The sequence below is a fragment of the Nicotiana tabacum genome, chromosome 13, assembly GCF_000715075.1.
Source record: "Nicotiana tabacum cultivar K326 chromosome 13, ASM71507v2, whole genome shotgun sequence".
Classification (NCBI taxonomy): domain Eukaryota; kingdom Viridiplantae; phylum Streptophyta; class Magnoliopsida; order Solanales; family Solanaceae; genus Nicotiana; species Nicotiana tabacum.
The window spans coordinates 84,567,375-84,582,672 of NC_134092.1; the positions used below are offsets into that span (position 1 = coordinate 84,567,375).

The 15,298-nt window shown below is 34.2% G+C and overlaps 1 protein-coding gene across 1 annotated transcript; it reads left to right on the top strand.

Moving 5' to 3' along the window:
- The first annotated feature begins 7,812 nt into the window (after positions 1-7,812).
- LOC107818828 (AT-hook motif nuclear-localized protein 2) lies at positions 7,813-14,792 on the top strand. Its single transcript, XM_016644881.2, has 5 exons — positions 7,813-9,089; positions 10,410-10,513; positions 12,593-12,724; positions 13,273-13,434; positions 14,282-14,792. The coding sequence occupies exons 1-5, from the start codon at positions 8,738-8,740 to the stop codon at positions 14,567-14,569; spliced, it is 1,038 nt and encodes a 345-aa protein (XP_016500367.1). The 5' UTR covers positions 7,813-8,737; the 3' UTR covers positions 14,570-14,792.
- Positions 14,793-15,298: the final 506 nt, after the last annotated feature.

Below are 15,298 nucleotides of genomic sequence, written 5' to 3' on the forward strand. Positions count from 1 at the left end.
CTAATCAAGTATCTAAAATAGCAAGTTTGATACTTTATGCAAGTCTAATCTCAGGGTAAGGTGTAAATTAAGGCATTTAAACAGGTAAGGATAGATCAAGTAATACAGTTAAAACATGGTGTGAGTCTAAGTCTACCTGGACATAATCAGGAATTCTACCATATGCACGGACACTCGTTACCTCATACGTGCGTAGCTCCCATAACACATAACAAATATAGCACCTATGGAGTAAATTCCCCCTCACAAGGTTAGACAAGAGACTTACCTCGCTCTGAGATACGATAGCTGGCTCTAACGCCTCTCTAACATCTCAAACCAATGCCAGATGATCCAAAACTTGTCAAAAACATGCAAACCATTCAAAATATACTCAAAGACTCACTATTTAAAAATTAGAAGCAAATCCCCCAACTCCACATGAAAAGTTAACAAAGTCAACCCCCGTGCCCACGTACCCGGATTCCAAAAATTCTTGAGGATAAATACTACCCATAACACCACAAACTAAAATATATAATTTATTCTCAATTCCATGACTAAAACTCGAAAATATCATTTCTAGGTTTTCTTCCAAAATCCCACATATTCCACCTCAAATCTTGAATTTACAAGTCTAAATTCATATATATATATATATTCATGCAAAGTGGGTTAGAATCACTTACCCTCAATAGGTGGGTGAAATGGACCTTCAAAATCACCCCCAAAGTCGGCTCCAATTGATCCCAAATGAAAAATGAGAAAACATTCCGAAATTCCAACTTATAAGGTTTGCCCAAGCATTACTCTTCGCGAACAATTCGTGAAGTACAACTCGGCTACTGCTCCAAAATCCTCTACGCGATCGCGAGACAAGGCCCGCGAACACAATTCCTTATCAGGTCGGCCCTACGCGAACGCGACCAAGCCTTCGCGAACGTGAAGGCCAAGTCTTTAGGCCCAACTTCTAATTGGCGAACGCGATCTGGCTATCGCGAATGAGGAGCAACACTGCCTAAACCTTCACGAACGTAACTCGCCAATCGCGAACATGAAGCACAACTGACTCTGTTTAAATCCTTCATCGTGAATGCGTGCTTCCTACCACGTTCGCGAAGAACAAAACCAGCAGCAGCAAAACTTACCAACTTGGTACGAAACTACCCCAAAACACACCTGAGGCCCTCCGGGACCCCGTCCAATCATACCAACTAGTTCCCATACCTCATCCAAACTTATCCAAAGGCTTGAAAATCCACGAATAATATCAAAACTAGGAATCGACGATCAAAATCCTTCTTTTAACTTTCAAACCTTCAAACTTCGCCGAACCCGTTCGAATCACATTTAGACATTCTGAATCACAACCAAACTTCACACACAAATTACAATCAATAAAATGAACCTATCCAAGGTCCCGGAATACCACTCGGAGTCCGATAATACCTAAGTTGACTCCAAGTCAAACTTAGCAAATTTCAAAACCTTCAAAATGTAAACTTCTGATGATAAGCACCGAAATGCTCCCGGACCACCTGATACACAATTCAAGGATATGCCCAAGTTCGAAATCACCTTACGAATCTATAAGAACCTTCAAATCTAAATTTCGGGGCCGTTACTCAAGAGTTAACCCTTGGTCAACTCTTCCAACTTAAAGCTTCTAAATTGAGAATTATTCTTCCAAATAACCTTCGAACTTCACGAAAATCAAAACCAACTACACATACAAGTCATAATACATAAAGTGAATCTACACTAGGTCTCAAACTGCTGAAGGACTTGCTAGAGCTCACAACGACCGATCAGATCATCACAACATGCATATACTAGAGGTTACAAGAGCTATCATGTTTCAAGCACAAATACTCATTATATTTTAGGGGCATTGCATACTTGCTGTAGTTTATTTGAAAAATATAATGCCTAGTTCATTTATTGGTAATATGTCTCCTTTTGAGAGGTTATACAAAAGAAAACCTTCCCTAATATATCTTAGAGTATTAGGCTGCATGTGCGAAAAAATACTGCAAGAACATGACAAGTTAATGCTCAGAGCAAAAATGCTTATTCATATGGGCTATTAAGAAGTTAAAAAAAGGTTATATCTTATATGATCTTTCTATTCAATCCTTCTCTGTCAGCAGGGATGTAACTTTCAAGGAAGACATTTTTTTCTTCACCAGAAAAGAGTCTACTTCACAACATACATTTGTGGATACTACACCAGAATCATGAGTATTGTAGACAATCATGAGATCTTGTTTGAACCTAAAATAAGATTTACAAACATCAGTCAATTTGATAGGTTTGAGGGAGCTAGAAATGATGCAAATCAGAGTACAATGGAAGGAGACTCTGCAGATCTACAAATATAATAGACAGATACATACCTTGAACCATATGTTCATATTCCACAAAAGGTGCCTCCTATGACTGTAGAAAATCAGCATCACATACAACTACCTGAAACTAGGAAGTCCAGCAGAGGTAAGCATTCTCCAATCTGGATGAAAGACTTTGTGTCTCCCAATACTCATCAAGATGTGCCTTATGCACTAACTAAATATATTAGATATGACAGACTGTCTTCTAAATACCGAGCATATGTAGCTGCAACATCCTCAGTAACTACACTTACTACATACTCTGAAGCTAACACATATCCCAAATGGGTAGAAGAAACGAATGAAGAAATAAAACTACTTGAGAACAACCATACCTGGGATATTGTGAAACTACCAGAAGGTAAGAAATCTATAGGCTGCAAGTGGATATACAAAATCAAATATAAGGCCTCAAGGGAGATTGAAAGGTTCAAAGCTAGATTAGTAGCTAAAGGATATAGTCAAAAAGAAGGAATTGACTATCAAGAAACTTTTTCACCAGTTGTGAAAATGGTAACATTCAGAACTATCCTAGTTTTAGCAGTAGCAAGAAAATGACATATGCATCAAATGGATGTGTATAATGTATTTCTTCAAGGTGATCTATTTGATAAAATTTACATGGAGTTACCTCAGGGATTTAAAAGTCAGGGGGAGAATGCAGTATGTAAAAGTATTAAATCCTTATATGGGTTTAAATAAGCTCATAGACAGTGGAATGCAAAACTATGTGAAGCTTTACTGAAGTTCAATTTTATACAGAGTCGGTTTGATCACTCATTGTTTATTAGGAAAACTGCTGGGGAGTTACTATAATTTTAGTATACGTAGATGACATATTGATTACAGGAGATAGATTAGAACTTATTGAGGAGACTAAAATCTCATTGCAGAATGCTTTCAAAATGAAAGACGTGGGAGAGCTAAAGTATTTCCTAAGTATTGAGTTTGCTAAATCTAAGCAAAGAATTACTATGCACTAAAGGAAATATGATTTGGAACTTATTTCAGAGGTTGGACTAGTTGTAGACAAACCAACAACAATTCCTATTGACATCAGTAATAAATTAACTTCAAATAATATGATGATTATGTTGGAAAGACAAAAAACACAAAAGAAAATGACTCATTAGTTGATCAAACTTCTTATCAGAGATTGATAGGAAAACTTTTATATTTAACAGTAACTAGGCCAGATAAAACATTTGGAGTTCAGACACTTAGTTAGTTTCTACAACAACCTAAAAGGTCGCACATGTCAGTTGCCTTGAGGATTGTAAAATATGGTAAGAACCAGCTAGGACAAGGAATTTTCCTATCCAGTAATCAGAATAACACAATTAATGCATTCTATGATGCAGACTGGGCTTCTTGTCCTCTGACTAGAAAGTCAGTCACAAGCTTCTTAGTCAAGGTGGGTGATTCTTTAGTTTCTTGGAAATCTAAGAAACAAACTATTGTATGTCGAAGTTCTGCGAAAGTTGAATATAGAAGTCTAGCAACAACAGTGGTTGAGTTAATTTGGCTTTATGGTTTGCTAAAAGAAGTTGATACACAAATCAAACTACCTATATATATATATATATATATATATATATATAGTGATAGCAAAGCAGCTATACAAATAGCTGCAAGTCTAGTTTACCCCGAAAGAATCAAACATATTGAATCGATTATCACTTTGTGAGAGAATGAATTCAACATAGACTTATCACTACAAAATATATTGCTACAAAGATCAACTTGCATACATTCTCGCAAAAGGAATGACCAAAGTGTAACATGAGTACCTAAAATCCAAGCTAGGTATTTTCAATATTTTTACACCACCTTGTTTGAAGGGGAGTGTTAAGTACTATAAGGGTATAGGAATCTGTACGCAGGTTAGTTATTGTTAGCCGTTAAGTTAGGAGTTAGTTAAGTTGGTAAAAAATACGTTGTTAATCAGTGTGTATAAAGTCAGTTTGTACTCTACTAATCTGTATGATTTTTGGGAATAAAATGCTCCTACATTTCTTATCTCTCTCTCTCTCTCTCTCTCTCTCTCTCTCTCAACGACTTCACCTTCTTCTTCATTCTAAAGCTTAATTTATTTTTACACAGTTTATTACAACAACCTACTATCTCTATTTGGCCAAGTTTCTCCAATTTTAGAAGTACTTTTTTTCAAAGTTGAAGTATTTGGCCAAGCTTTTATAAGAAAAAAGTACTTTCGAGGAGAAGCAGAAGTAATTTTGGAGAAGCAAAAAAAAGTAGTTCTCTCCAAAAATACTTTTTTGAAAAATACTTTTTTGAAAAATACTTTTGAGAAAAATAACTTAGAAGCAGTTTTAAAAGCTTGGTCAAACAGTAATTGTTGCTCAGAAGTGCTTTTCAAATTAATTAGCCAAACACAAACTGCTTTTCACCAAAAGTACTATTGAAAAAAATACTTCTCAAAATAAGCTAATTTTACAGCTTAGCCAAACAGGTTATTAGTATAAATATCGAATAACTCTATTCATTTGTTTACTAGAATCATATCATATTATATTATAAGTATGAAGACTTTTAGGTGAAGTTATTTTACTGAAAATAACCTTAAAAAACTAGATGACCTTTATATTCTTTAAGCAAATACTATACCAATAATATTTTTGGATAAATCTACATACATCTCTCTTTATTACTGTCGTTGTTATTGCACTCGTTTAAGTAACATGAATTTTCACACGAAGTTTGGTTAATTTAAATTTAAGAGCAAATAAAAAGGCAATTATCATTAATCTATATCTATATTTTATAATTATATATAATTGTGGTATTAATCAAGGTGATGTGGCATCACTAACTTTTAAAAGCCACCTTTAATTCCTATTAAAATCTCAAAAGACACTTAAGTAATGGATAGCCGATCTTAATGGATAAAACCATTTTATTTTTCAACTAAGTAATAATCGTGTCTTTTAACTTGTAAGCTCAAAAGGCTTAGCAATTTGCCTTATCATTTAAATTTAAATGTATAAAAATAGAGAGTCAAATAAATCTATGCTTTAAGTAGCGGAGAATAAGATGGGTTGGAGTCTCAGAGAAATGGGAGTGGAAGATATAAAAAGGGACGGTGAGAAGAAGATTAGGTTAATCAGGAAGTAAACTTATGGGAATGTTTTAAACTTCTTTAAGATTTGCAAGTGTCCATGATCGTTACAGTTTAACAAGATTGGTTCCATAATCATCTTTTAAACAGGTTAGAAACTGAGCATTTTAATTTTTGTCTTGATATTATCCCATCAAATCTTTTCTCATCCTTAGTAGCCAGATTCAAAAAGCGAAAGAGTTCCTTTTAACTAATTTTTTATCTATCATTTTACTTTTTTTAAAAAGAATTTTATTTATTTAAGATGTAATTATTATTTTTGCCTTACTTTTTTTTTTATTTAATTTGGTGGGCAAATAATTGTTTTATCATTCTTTGTTTGCTTTTCTTCTTAGGGTGTAACAATAATTTATTTTTCATATTGTGAAACGTGAATTAACATTTTGCATACAAGAGTTCGATCATCTAAATAATATATATTCTCTCACTCGAATTATATGTATTTTCGCGCACATTATATAACAAATTTGATTTAAATTCATTTTCTAAGGTTTCTAGAATATTTTAGTCATTTTGAATGAGAGAATTTGACCATAATCTAAATAGCATATATTCTCTCACCAAAATGATCTTTAACTTTTTATATGTACTTTCACTTATTTTATATAACTAATTTGGTTTAAATTTTATTATTTCATACTCTTAGGATATTTCAATCATTTTGAATGCGAGAATTTAATCATCTAAGTAGCATATATACTCTCACTCAGAATGAGCTATAACTTTTTATATGTACTTTCACTTATGTTATATAACAAGAAAGTGGATAAATATCCATATGTGAACGAAATTTATATTTGTTAAATTTTTTATAACTCAATAACATTATATAACAATATTTATGTAATATTTGTAATTTTTAAAACTTTATACTCATTAACCAATATGGAGCACACACACAAGGCGGTAGGAAACTCAAAATGTCAAAGTTAATTACCAAAATGTCCATAAAAATTGAAGGACGATATTACCCATTAATTATATAAACACTACTTCACTAATATTCTTGTACTAAAAAGTAAACTTACCTTCTAATAAATAATAAATTTGTACTACTTAATGCAGCCTATTCAATTCCTAAGTATTGCTTTCATCTTCCGTTGCTTTATTGCAAATGTACATACTATCTCAACCTTTAGAATATCCATTCAATTTTTGCTCCTTTGAGCTTCCAACAATTATTAAAGATTCATGTATTTCAGTCTTCTCTCCGTCTTTCATTCACTTTATAAAATTGGCAATGAAATCAATTAAGCAATTCTTCTTACAGTCAGACATCTGTCAATTGGAAAAGTCATTTTTCTAATTTAAAAAGTATTCTTTTCATTTGGCATATTTGTTAACCGTCTACCGCACATAAGTGTCAAATGAGGTAATGTTTTTTCTTTTCATGTTAATTTTATGAGTCACGCCCATTAGTAGACTTCACTTCTTTACTTTCTCTTTTAATTACTTTTACCAGCAAGAACTCATGGGTGATGTGGAAGTCTACTATGTAAATCAAAGAACAATAGTGCCTATAATGCACTGTTAACTGTTAAATTGTTTAATAAGTCAATTGATATCATTTGAATCTAAGTTTGAAGGACATATAAGTAGAAGAATATAAGACAACTAGAAGAACGTAACTCAAATCCTCATAAACCAACTATCATTCAGTAGGTTTTAGGGCAGCATAAATATTACATATCGAAATTAATTAATTTCGGGGGGAAAAGAAAAATTAAGTATTTGAATACATTTGACTTTCGAGAGCTATATCTATTTTATAGAACTTTTAACAAATCGTTTAGATATTTTTGGTTATCTTCAATTTTAAAAAGTTTGTAATGATTGATATTCAGAAACTAGTTTATTTAATAAGGAGAAACTCACAGTAAACTTGGTTTCTAAAAAGTAACTGTACTTTTTGGACCGGTAAAACCATCTCTAGAATCAAGCTTCTGAAAATTAACCCCATGAAATTTTCACCTTCTTTTCTGCATCAGTTAAAGTAGAAACTCAGAATCTATTTGCCTCTCCATATCCAACATACTTAGAGGTTTAAGGGATGTTGTTAGTATTCTACGTGGGAACAATCACAGTTATAAAGTGCGACAGAGACAATGACATAACCTACGGATACTTTCTGACTACTGCCCAAGTTGACTCATTATAATTGCACACACTCCTGGATTCTTGGAATATCTTGCTATTTAGCAGTATGCTTCAACTATACGTCCTCCAATTTTCTACAATGGCATCATCAGTAAAATTTCCGAAATTAAAGGTGTCTTTTTAATTTTTACAGTCAACTGACCAAACAACATGTCAGAGGTTGGAAATATTTGGATGGCTCCAATGTTAACTTTACAGCTTTGAATTTGCATTTTGGAAATAAAAGGAAATTTCTTTTCCCAAATTTTCAATTCATTTATTGTTGCAAATTTTAAAAGGTACTTATCATTATTTATTTTATTATTAACTTAAATTTCCAAGACGGACGTGAAACCATTTACTTAACCGAAATTAATACTTTGAATTTGCAATTAAATAATACGGCTGTTAGTTAAATTTTCCTTATTTTAAATTAAATTACAAATTTAGTTTTTTCCCAATTTTCATTCTTTATTATTTTCGTCCTCCAACTTTTTTCTAGCAAAACCCTAATTTCACAACTCCTCATGAAATTCTGAAAGCAAGACAATTTACCCTCTTTTTTTCATTTCTAAAAATTAGTTTTCTGTACCTTGCTCTGCAGTAGCAGAGAGTTAGCCACAGTTCAGAGTGTCAGTATGCATTCTAGATTTTCACCACAGAAATTAGTTTGTCTGTTCAGATGATATTCATAAACATACAAACTGATTCCAGCAGTTGAAGATTTTACTGAGTTTGTTTAGTTAGTTGGTGTTAGTTTCTTTTTTCTGTTGTATTTGGTAAAGATTGTATTTTTATCTTGCTGTTCTTGCTAAAAAAACGTAACTTTTTTCTAGTTGGGATTTAAGTACTTCAAAGTTTTAAATGTTTTGGGGTTTTGGCTTTTTTACTTGTTAATAGTTCTGGGGTTACAGTTAGAGGTGTTAGTATGTTGATTGATCTGTTGCTTTTGGTAAAGATTGTATTTTTACTGTGATTTTCTGTTCTGACGTTTTTAGCACTTGAAAGATTTAATCTTTTTCAAGTTTAGGATTTGAGTTTATAATAGTTTTCGGGGTTCAGGGGTTTTTGAGATTTTTAATTTTTGTGTATATGAATGGAGGAGAAAGAAGGGCTTAATAGTTCAGGGTTTACAATTAGAAGTGATGAAGCTTCTGAAAATTACAAAATGGCCCCAAGGAATGAAACTACCAATGGGTTTAGTGGATCAGTGGCTGCAGTCACGCCAGTAAATCCAGTGAGTATGGCGACGCCATCTACAGAAGTGAAGAAGAAGAGGGGAAGGCCTAAGAAATATGGACCAGATGGTTCTGTAAGCACTGCATTATCACCAATGCCAATATCAGCTTCAATCCCACTTCCAGGAGATTTTTCAGGTTGGAAAAACAGTGGAAGCCGCCCGGTTGAGTCCTTCAAAAAGAAGCAGAAGTTTGAGCTTTCAAGTCCAGGTAACATTATCCCTATTCTGTTGATTTATTTTAGAATCTTGAACTGAAGTTTGGATTTTTTATGTGCTTCCTTTAAAAGCTTAAAATGGTCTAACACACTGTCTCTGACTGTTGAATAGTTATTTGTGACCATTAATGTACAAAACTTTGAATTTGCTGGTGTAGATAGGTTTTCTGAGTTCTGTTTTGTTCTGCATTCTATCTTATAGTTGATTTGTTTTTTTTTTTTAAATTTGCAACTTGGGTCCCGTGTATAAAAATGATCTCGTTCTTTGGCATTTATGATGCTGAAGTAAGATGCTGAATGTGGGGTATATTTCTTCACATGTTTAGTTCCGTATTTTTCTGGAGGAGAAGCAGGATGATGTGGTCAGCAAATAGTGTATACCACTTGGTATGTGTTCTTATAAGCTTATGTGGTCACAATCATGTGTCCTTACCCCAATACTTTTTTGAAACAGGGTGAAATAGAATAAAGAACTAATTGAATAATGAAAAAGCTCGTTACCTATTTAAAAGGATAAGGTAGTGCATAATGTGATACCTACATGTTCGGTTTTAACGTTGGTTATTTCGCAAGACGGAAGAAATACAGATTTTGAAAGTAGGTTAGAAATATACTATGATATATCTAATGATGCTATGGAACACAAACTGCTGTAGGATTCAACAAATGATATAACAAAGCATGGATCTGACGCAAGATACACTTTAGTAGGTTCAGTTGTCTACTATCCTTGAAATTCTGATGCTGATGTCAGAGAATATTTTTCGAACTAGCAAACTAATAACGATGAAAAGATTCTGCTCCTCATTAATGAACGACTTATATGCAGATATTCAATTCGCCTGATAAAAGTAATATCCTTTCACTACCTGATTTTCCTAGAAAGGATGTTCTTCCAAAGTTTAATGATGCCAACATTTACTTTCACTGACAGTATATTTGAGAATAATATGTGCTCTAATAGTGATAACAAGACAATCATCATTATGCAACACAAAAAGATATTACCTCATCAACTGGAAGTTAGAATTTTCAGTTGACTGATAATATGCTACATATCTAAATTTGGAGACTAGAAAATCAAGTGGATGCGGAACCTGATTCAATTAAAAAAATTAAATTGACCTCTTTGTGATATTCAGCTTCTGAAGTAGTCTATATAGATATCATGCTCATTTTATTTGTGGGAAGCTTGATATTATCCGTTTTATTTGTGTGAAGCTTGATATTATTCGTTTAACTGTTCATTTTAGCATTATTTTGAAGATTTTGGTGTGCTTGAGCTGTTGTTGCAATTGTATTAATTTCCTTAGGGGAAAGGGTGCCATATTCTGCTGCTGCAAATTTTTCACCTCATGTGAGATACTCTGGTGGTGCAAACTTTACACCACATGTGATCACTGTTAATGCTGGCGAGGTATGCATTATCTATTAGTTCAAATATTTGTACTGCATTACTACCACTTTCAAAAGCTTGCGTTATATTTGGCAGCTTCACAGCATAAACTTAATTCACTATGTCCGCGAAGAGATGAAATTGCTCCTACCCCCGCCATTAAGTTGCCTGTTAAACCTCAAAGTAATTTGGATCTAATTATTTTCTTGTAGCAATGATTGCACGTTTACCGTCTATGGCTTCGTCAAATGCATTGGGAACAAAAATGTAAAGTAGCATACTGAAAGCTGACATTCTCTGCTAGAACCAATATACATGGTTGCCTCTTTGTAGAGGACAATAATACTCGCATGTTATAAGTTGATTCTCTAGTTAATATTTCATCTCTTACAGATGTTCTCATCCAAGGATGAAAGTTCTTCAGACTCCAGCAAGCCCAGTTTCTGCGTCTGTCTGTGTACAAAGCAATATGAAATGTGATGTAAAATGCCCTTTTCTATTAAGGCATAAGTTAGATTCAGACGAATGTTATGATTTTTACCTTGTTGCAACTTGCAATGCCAGCTTTGGGCCCTGTAGGCTGTAGCTGGATTGTGATGGTGATTTTACACTGCTGAACTGGGATGAAGTATATTGGTACTTTTCATTTTAAGCCTAATAGAGTGGGCAAGCCTAGATTTTTCTAGAAAAATATTTCCGGACATGCCAATCTCTAGGAAAAGGTAAAGTCGAAGAGGACAAAAAGTTAGTAGAGGTAGTTTTAAACTTTTAATGGATACTCTAACATTCGTTATTACTTTGTGTTTGTTATTGGTGATAGCATGCCATAGAATTGATAATTAAATACTCCTTCCGTTTCAATTTAGACGAGGTAGTTTGACTTGACACAAAGTTTAAGAAAAAAAGAAGACTTTTGAAACATGTGGTGCTAAAAGCTTAAGGGGCAAAAGATTTGTGGTGCCATGGCATTTGTGTGGCTATAAAAGCTTTTCATTAAGGGTAAAGTGGGTAAAATGAAAAGTTTAAAGTTGAATTGCTTCCAAATATAGAAATGTGTCATTTTTTTTGGAACGGACTAATAAGTAAACTGTGTCATTTAAATTGGTGGGATAATACTGGGTATGTTGTTGTTGTTGTCATTTAAATTGAAACGGAGGGAGTAACTAGTATGTGCTTAACTCTGGCTGCTATCATCAAAAAGTAAGTTTTCTACTTTTCTCAATTATGCATCTGCATATGTAATAGGAATGCTCTTATATTATCAAACTGAGCAGTTAGATACTTAGATGTACAATTGCTAGATATCTTAACGTGTGGAAGTGGACATCGTTCTTAGGTTGTAAAGAGGCTGGTTTTTATTGCTGATTTCTATCCTTTTAAGATGGAACTAGCATGTGCTTGTTCAATCAAGAGTTTGTATATATATTTTTTATTTTATGTATATTTTAATGTAATTTTGTGGTATCCAGGAATCTAAATAGGATAGACAATACAAAAGTTTGAAATTTGGGTGGAATGGGAGATTTCATATTAATTTAATGGAATGTTCATTCCTCCTTGTTTGTCGAGCCTTATACTGGCAAAAAATGGAACACTGGATCAGACAGAACCAGAAGCTAATAGCACCATTACCGCACTTGTTTCCTATTTCTCACATTTGTTAACTTTGTTTATTTTGTAACTACCTACTTATCAAATTAATAATAATAACAATAATAATAAGCTTGTAACTACCTAGAAATTTGTAATCATTATCAATATTTACTATGTGCATTTGTTGCAGTGGTGCTTTAGGCTGATAATTGTCATTCATAAAATCTGGGAGTTCTATCCCTTTCTCTTTTGACTTTGGGCATTAGGTGTGTGGGTGATAATATACAGGCTTAACTATCACTTGATGAAAACATGCTTAACGAATTATGCCCTGTATACAAGAAAATTGTCAGCTTGCTGTTGGCAAACCATTCTGGCAGCTCAGTACTCTTGCAGCTAGATGTGTTTATTTGATTGAAAGTCGATTTACTGTTCTTTCATGGATTTTCTACTTCTGTGAGTTCATTTAAAATCCAAACTGTTTCATTCTTGAATTTTATGTATCAGGATGTTGCAATGAAAATCATTTCATTTGCTCAGCAAGGGTCTAGAGCTATTTGTGTGCTGGCTGCCAATGGCGCTATTTCAAATGTTACACTTGGTCAGCCAAATTCATCTGGTGGAACTTTGACCTATGAGGTGTGGCCCTTTACTTTGAGAAATTTGATTTGCATGTATGCATCTGCTTCATTCGTAGTCAACTGTTTGCATATATTGTATATTCTCTGCATTCTTCTTATAGAAAAGAGCTATTGGCATTCTGCTTGATCTCCTCCTTCTTTAAAAGGGAAGCGAAATACTCTTGATGTTTGCATTTCTGCGAATTCTTCGAAACATACAGCCTTGTGCCGCATTATAATGAGGCTGTTTTGATGCTTTGACATCCAGGTCGATATGGATTAAATTTGTTATTGTGCCAAGGCACTCTGCCACTTCTGTATCGTTTTCCTTTTAGTTTGAACATTCTTGTATTGATGTTTGCCATTGACGTGTAAAATATAGAGTTCAGTCATCTGTCATCCTTCCTCTTTGGTGAGACATGCTGTCTAATTTCTATAGTATGTATAGAGAAGTATTGTCCTTTTATCCGTCGTCGAACCAATCCAATGAAATAGTTATGGGTAATCTTTCTTCCTTAGATAATGCATAGTAATCTAACTTATGATTCATGATTTTACTTTTTGCAGGGTCGATTCGAAATTCTCTCTCTGACAGGATCGTATATGTCCAGTGATAATGGAGTAACAAAAACCAGAACTGGTGGGATGAGTGTGTCCCTCTCAGGCCCTGATGGTCGAGTTATTGGAGGTGGACTTGCCGGCATGTTGATAGCAGCTGGTCCTATTCAGGTCAGTATCGAAGTACTTGTTGAAGAGTCCCACATCGGTCCATAAAGGGATGGGTAGTCTCTTTATATGGCTTGGGCATACCAAAAGCTTGCTGAAGATCCATTTCTTTAACATAGTATCAGACCCCAGGTTCATCCTAATTACCCGATGTTGGGTCTCCATTTATATTATCCAAGCTCCATATGTCCTGGGCGTGAGAGGGGGTGTTAAGTCCCACATCGACAATGAAGGGAACAAATGAGTATCCTTATATGGTATTGCGTAATCTTCACCTCATGAGCTAGCTTTTGGGTTGAGTTAAGCCCTAAGGGTCGTTTGGTACGCAGGATAAAGTGAGATAAGGCGTGAGATTAAATTTATACCATGTTTGATTGGCGGTATATATACAGGATAAATTTATACCATCAACCAAATATATTTAATCCCAGTCTTAATACAGGATATCCCACCTTATCCCATCAAACTTGAGATTATATTATCCCACCTCCCAGGTGGGATAAATTAGTCCAGGGATTATAATCCCAAGATAATTTAGTCCGGGTACCAAACAACCCCTAAGTCCATTTATCATGGTATAAGAGCAGGACCCATCCCAATTCTCGTTTCCCGATGTTGGGCCCCCATATCAAATTGCCCCCGCCCCAGATATTCAGCCTTGGGTATGGGGAGGGTGTTGAAGAGTTCCACATCGGTTTATAAAGAGATTGGTGGTCTCTTTATATGACTTGGGCAATCCTTACCTCATGAGCTAGCTTTTGAGGTTGTCGAGGTACATTTCTATAACTGTACTCCATGACTTTAGCTCAACATTACTTGAAATACAATCTGAATATCTTGAACACATCAGGTTGTCATTGGAAGCTTTATTCCTGGTCACCAGCAAGAGCAGGAGCCCAAGAAGCAGAGGTTCCAGCATGCAACTACTTTCGCTGCTATTACTGCAACTCCCGTTTATGAAGAACAAACTAATGGAGCTTACCCTAGGCCAAGTCACAATTTTACTTCTTCGACTCCCTTTCCTGGGGACAACACGGTATCACTGAACTCCATACATAGCTCAAGAATCTCTGCGGTAGAAAACAATATTTCTATGCCTGGAGAAGAATCTAATAAAGAGCAAAGTCGATCATCTTGATTTAATTCGGATGTTGTATTATCGGTGTATTCCTGTACCTTATAGGCTTATTTTTTAGCCTACTTGGAACTTTAGGCTCATCATCCCTTTGTGTGACAAATATTTAAATGAGACTTACTTTCGTAGGATGTAATAGGGCATAATTTGTGTCGTTTAACCTAGAAGTTCACACTTTTTGTAGGTTGGCATTGGACTTTCACCCGTAGAAGCTGTGTTATTGTTCCTGTTTTTTGTCTCCTATATTATTCTATCATTTGTTGATACTATACTCCAAATATCAAGAAATAGGTGAAATTTCATAGGAAATGCATCATAACATGAAAATAGAGGCAAATTCAGCTCATTTAATGAATCTATAACATTTGGAGTCCACCCTTATAAAACATTAATCTTATCACTTGGTATATGAAGAAGCAACCAACAGTTTCTAAATCCTCTGTAGAGGCTAAGTATAGGGTCATTGCGTATATTGTTGCTATGACATCTTGGATTCGCAATTAACTTTGCATTTTCTTACAGTTTGTATGTTGTGCAATAATGTTAGCTCCATTCAATGAGACGTACGGTGTGTTTGGTAGAAGGTAAATATTTTCTCAATTTTCTCATATTTGGTTGGCTTAAATATGAAGAATAGATCGATTCTGTTAGTTTTTGGTTAATGCAATTACATCGTTTATTCAGAAATAGGCAAATAAGTTTGGCTTTAGTTCAAATTTTTATGCTTGATTT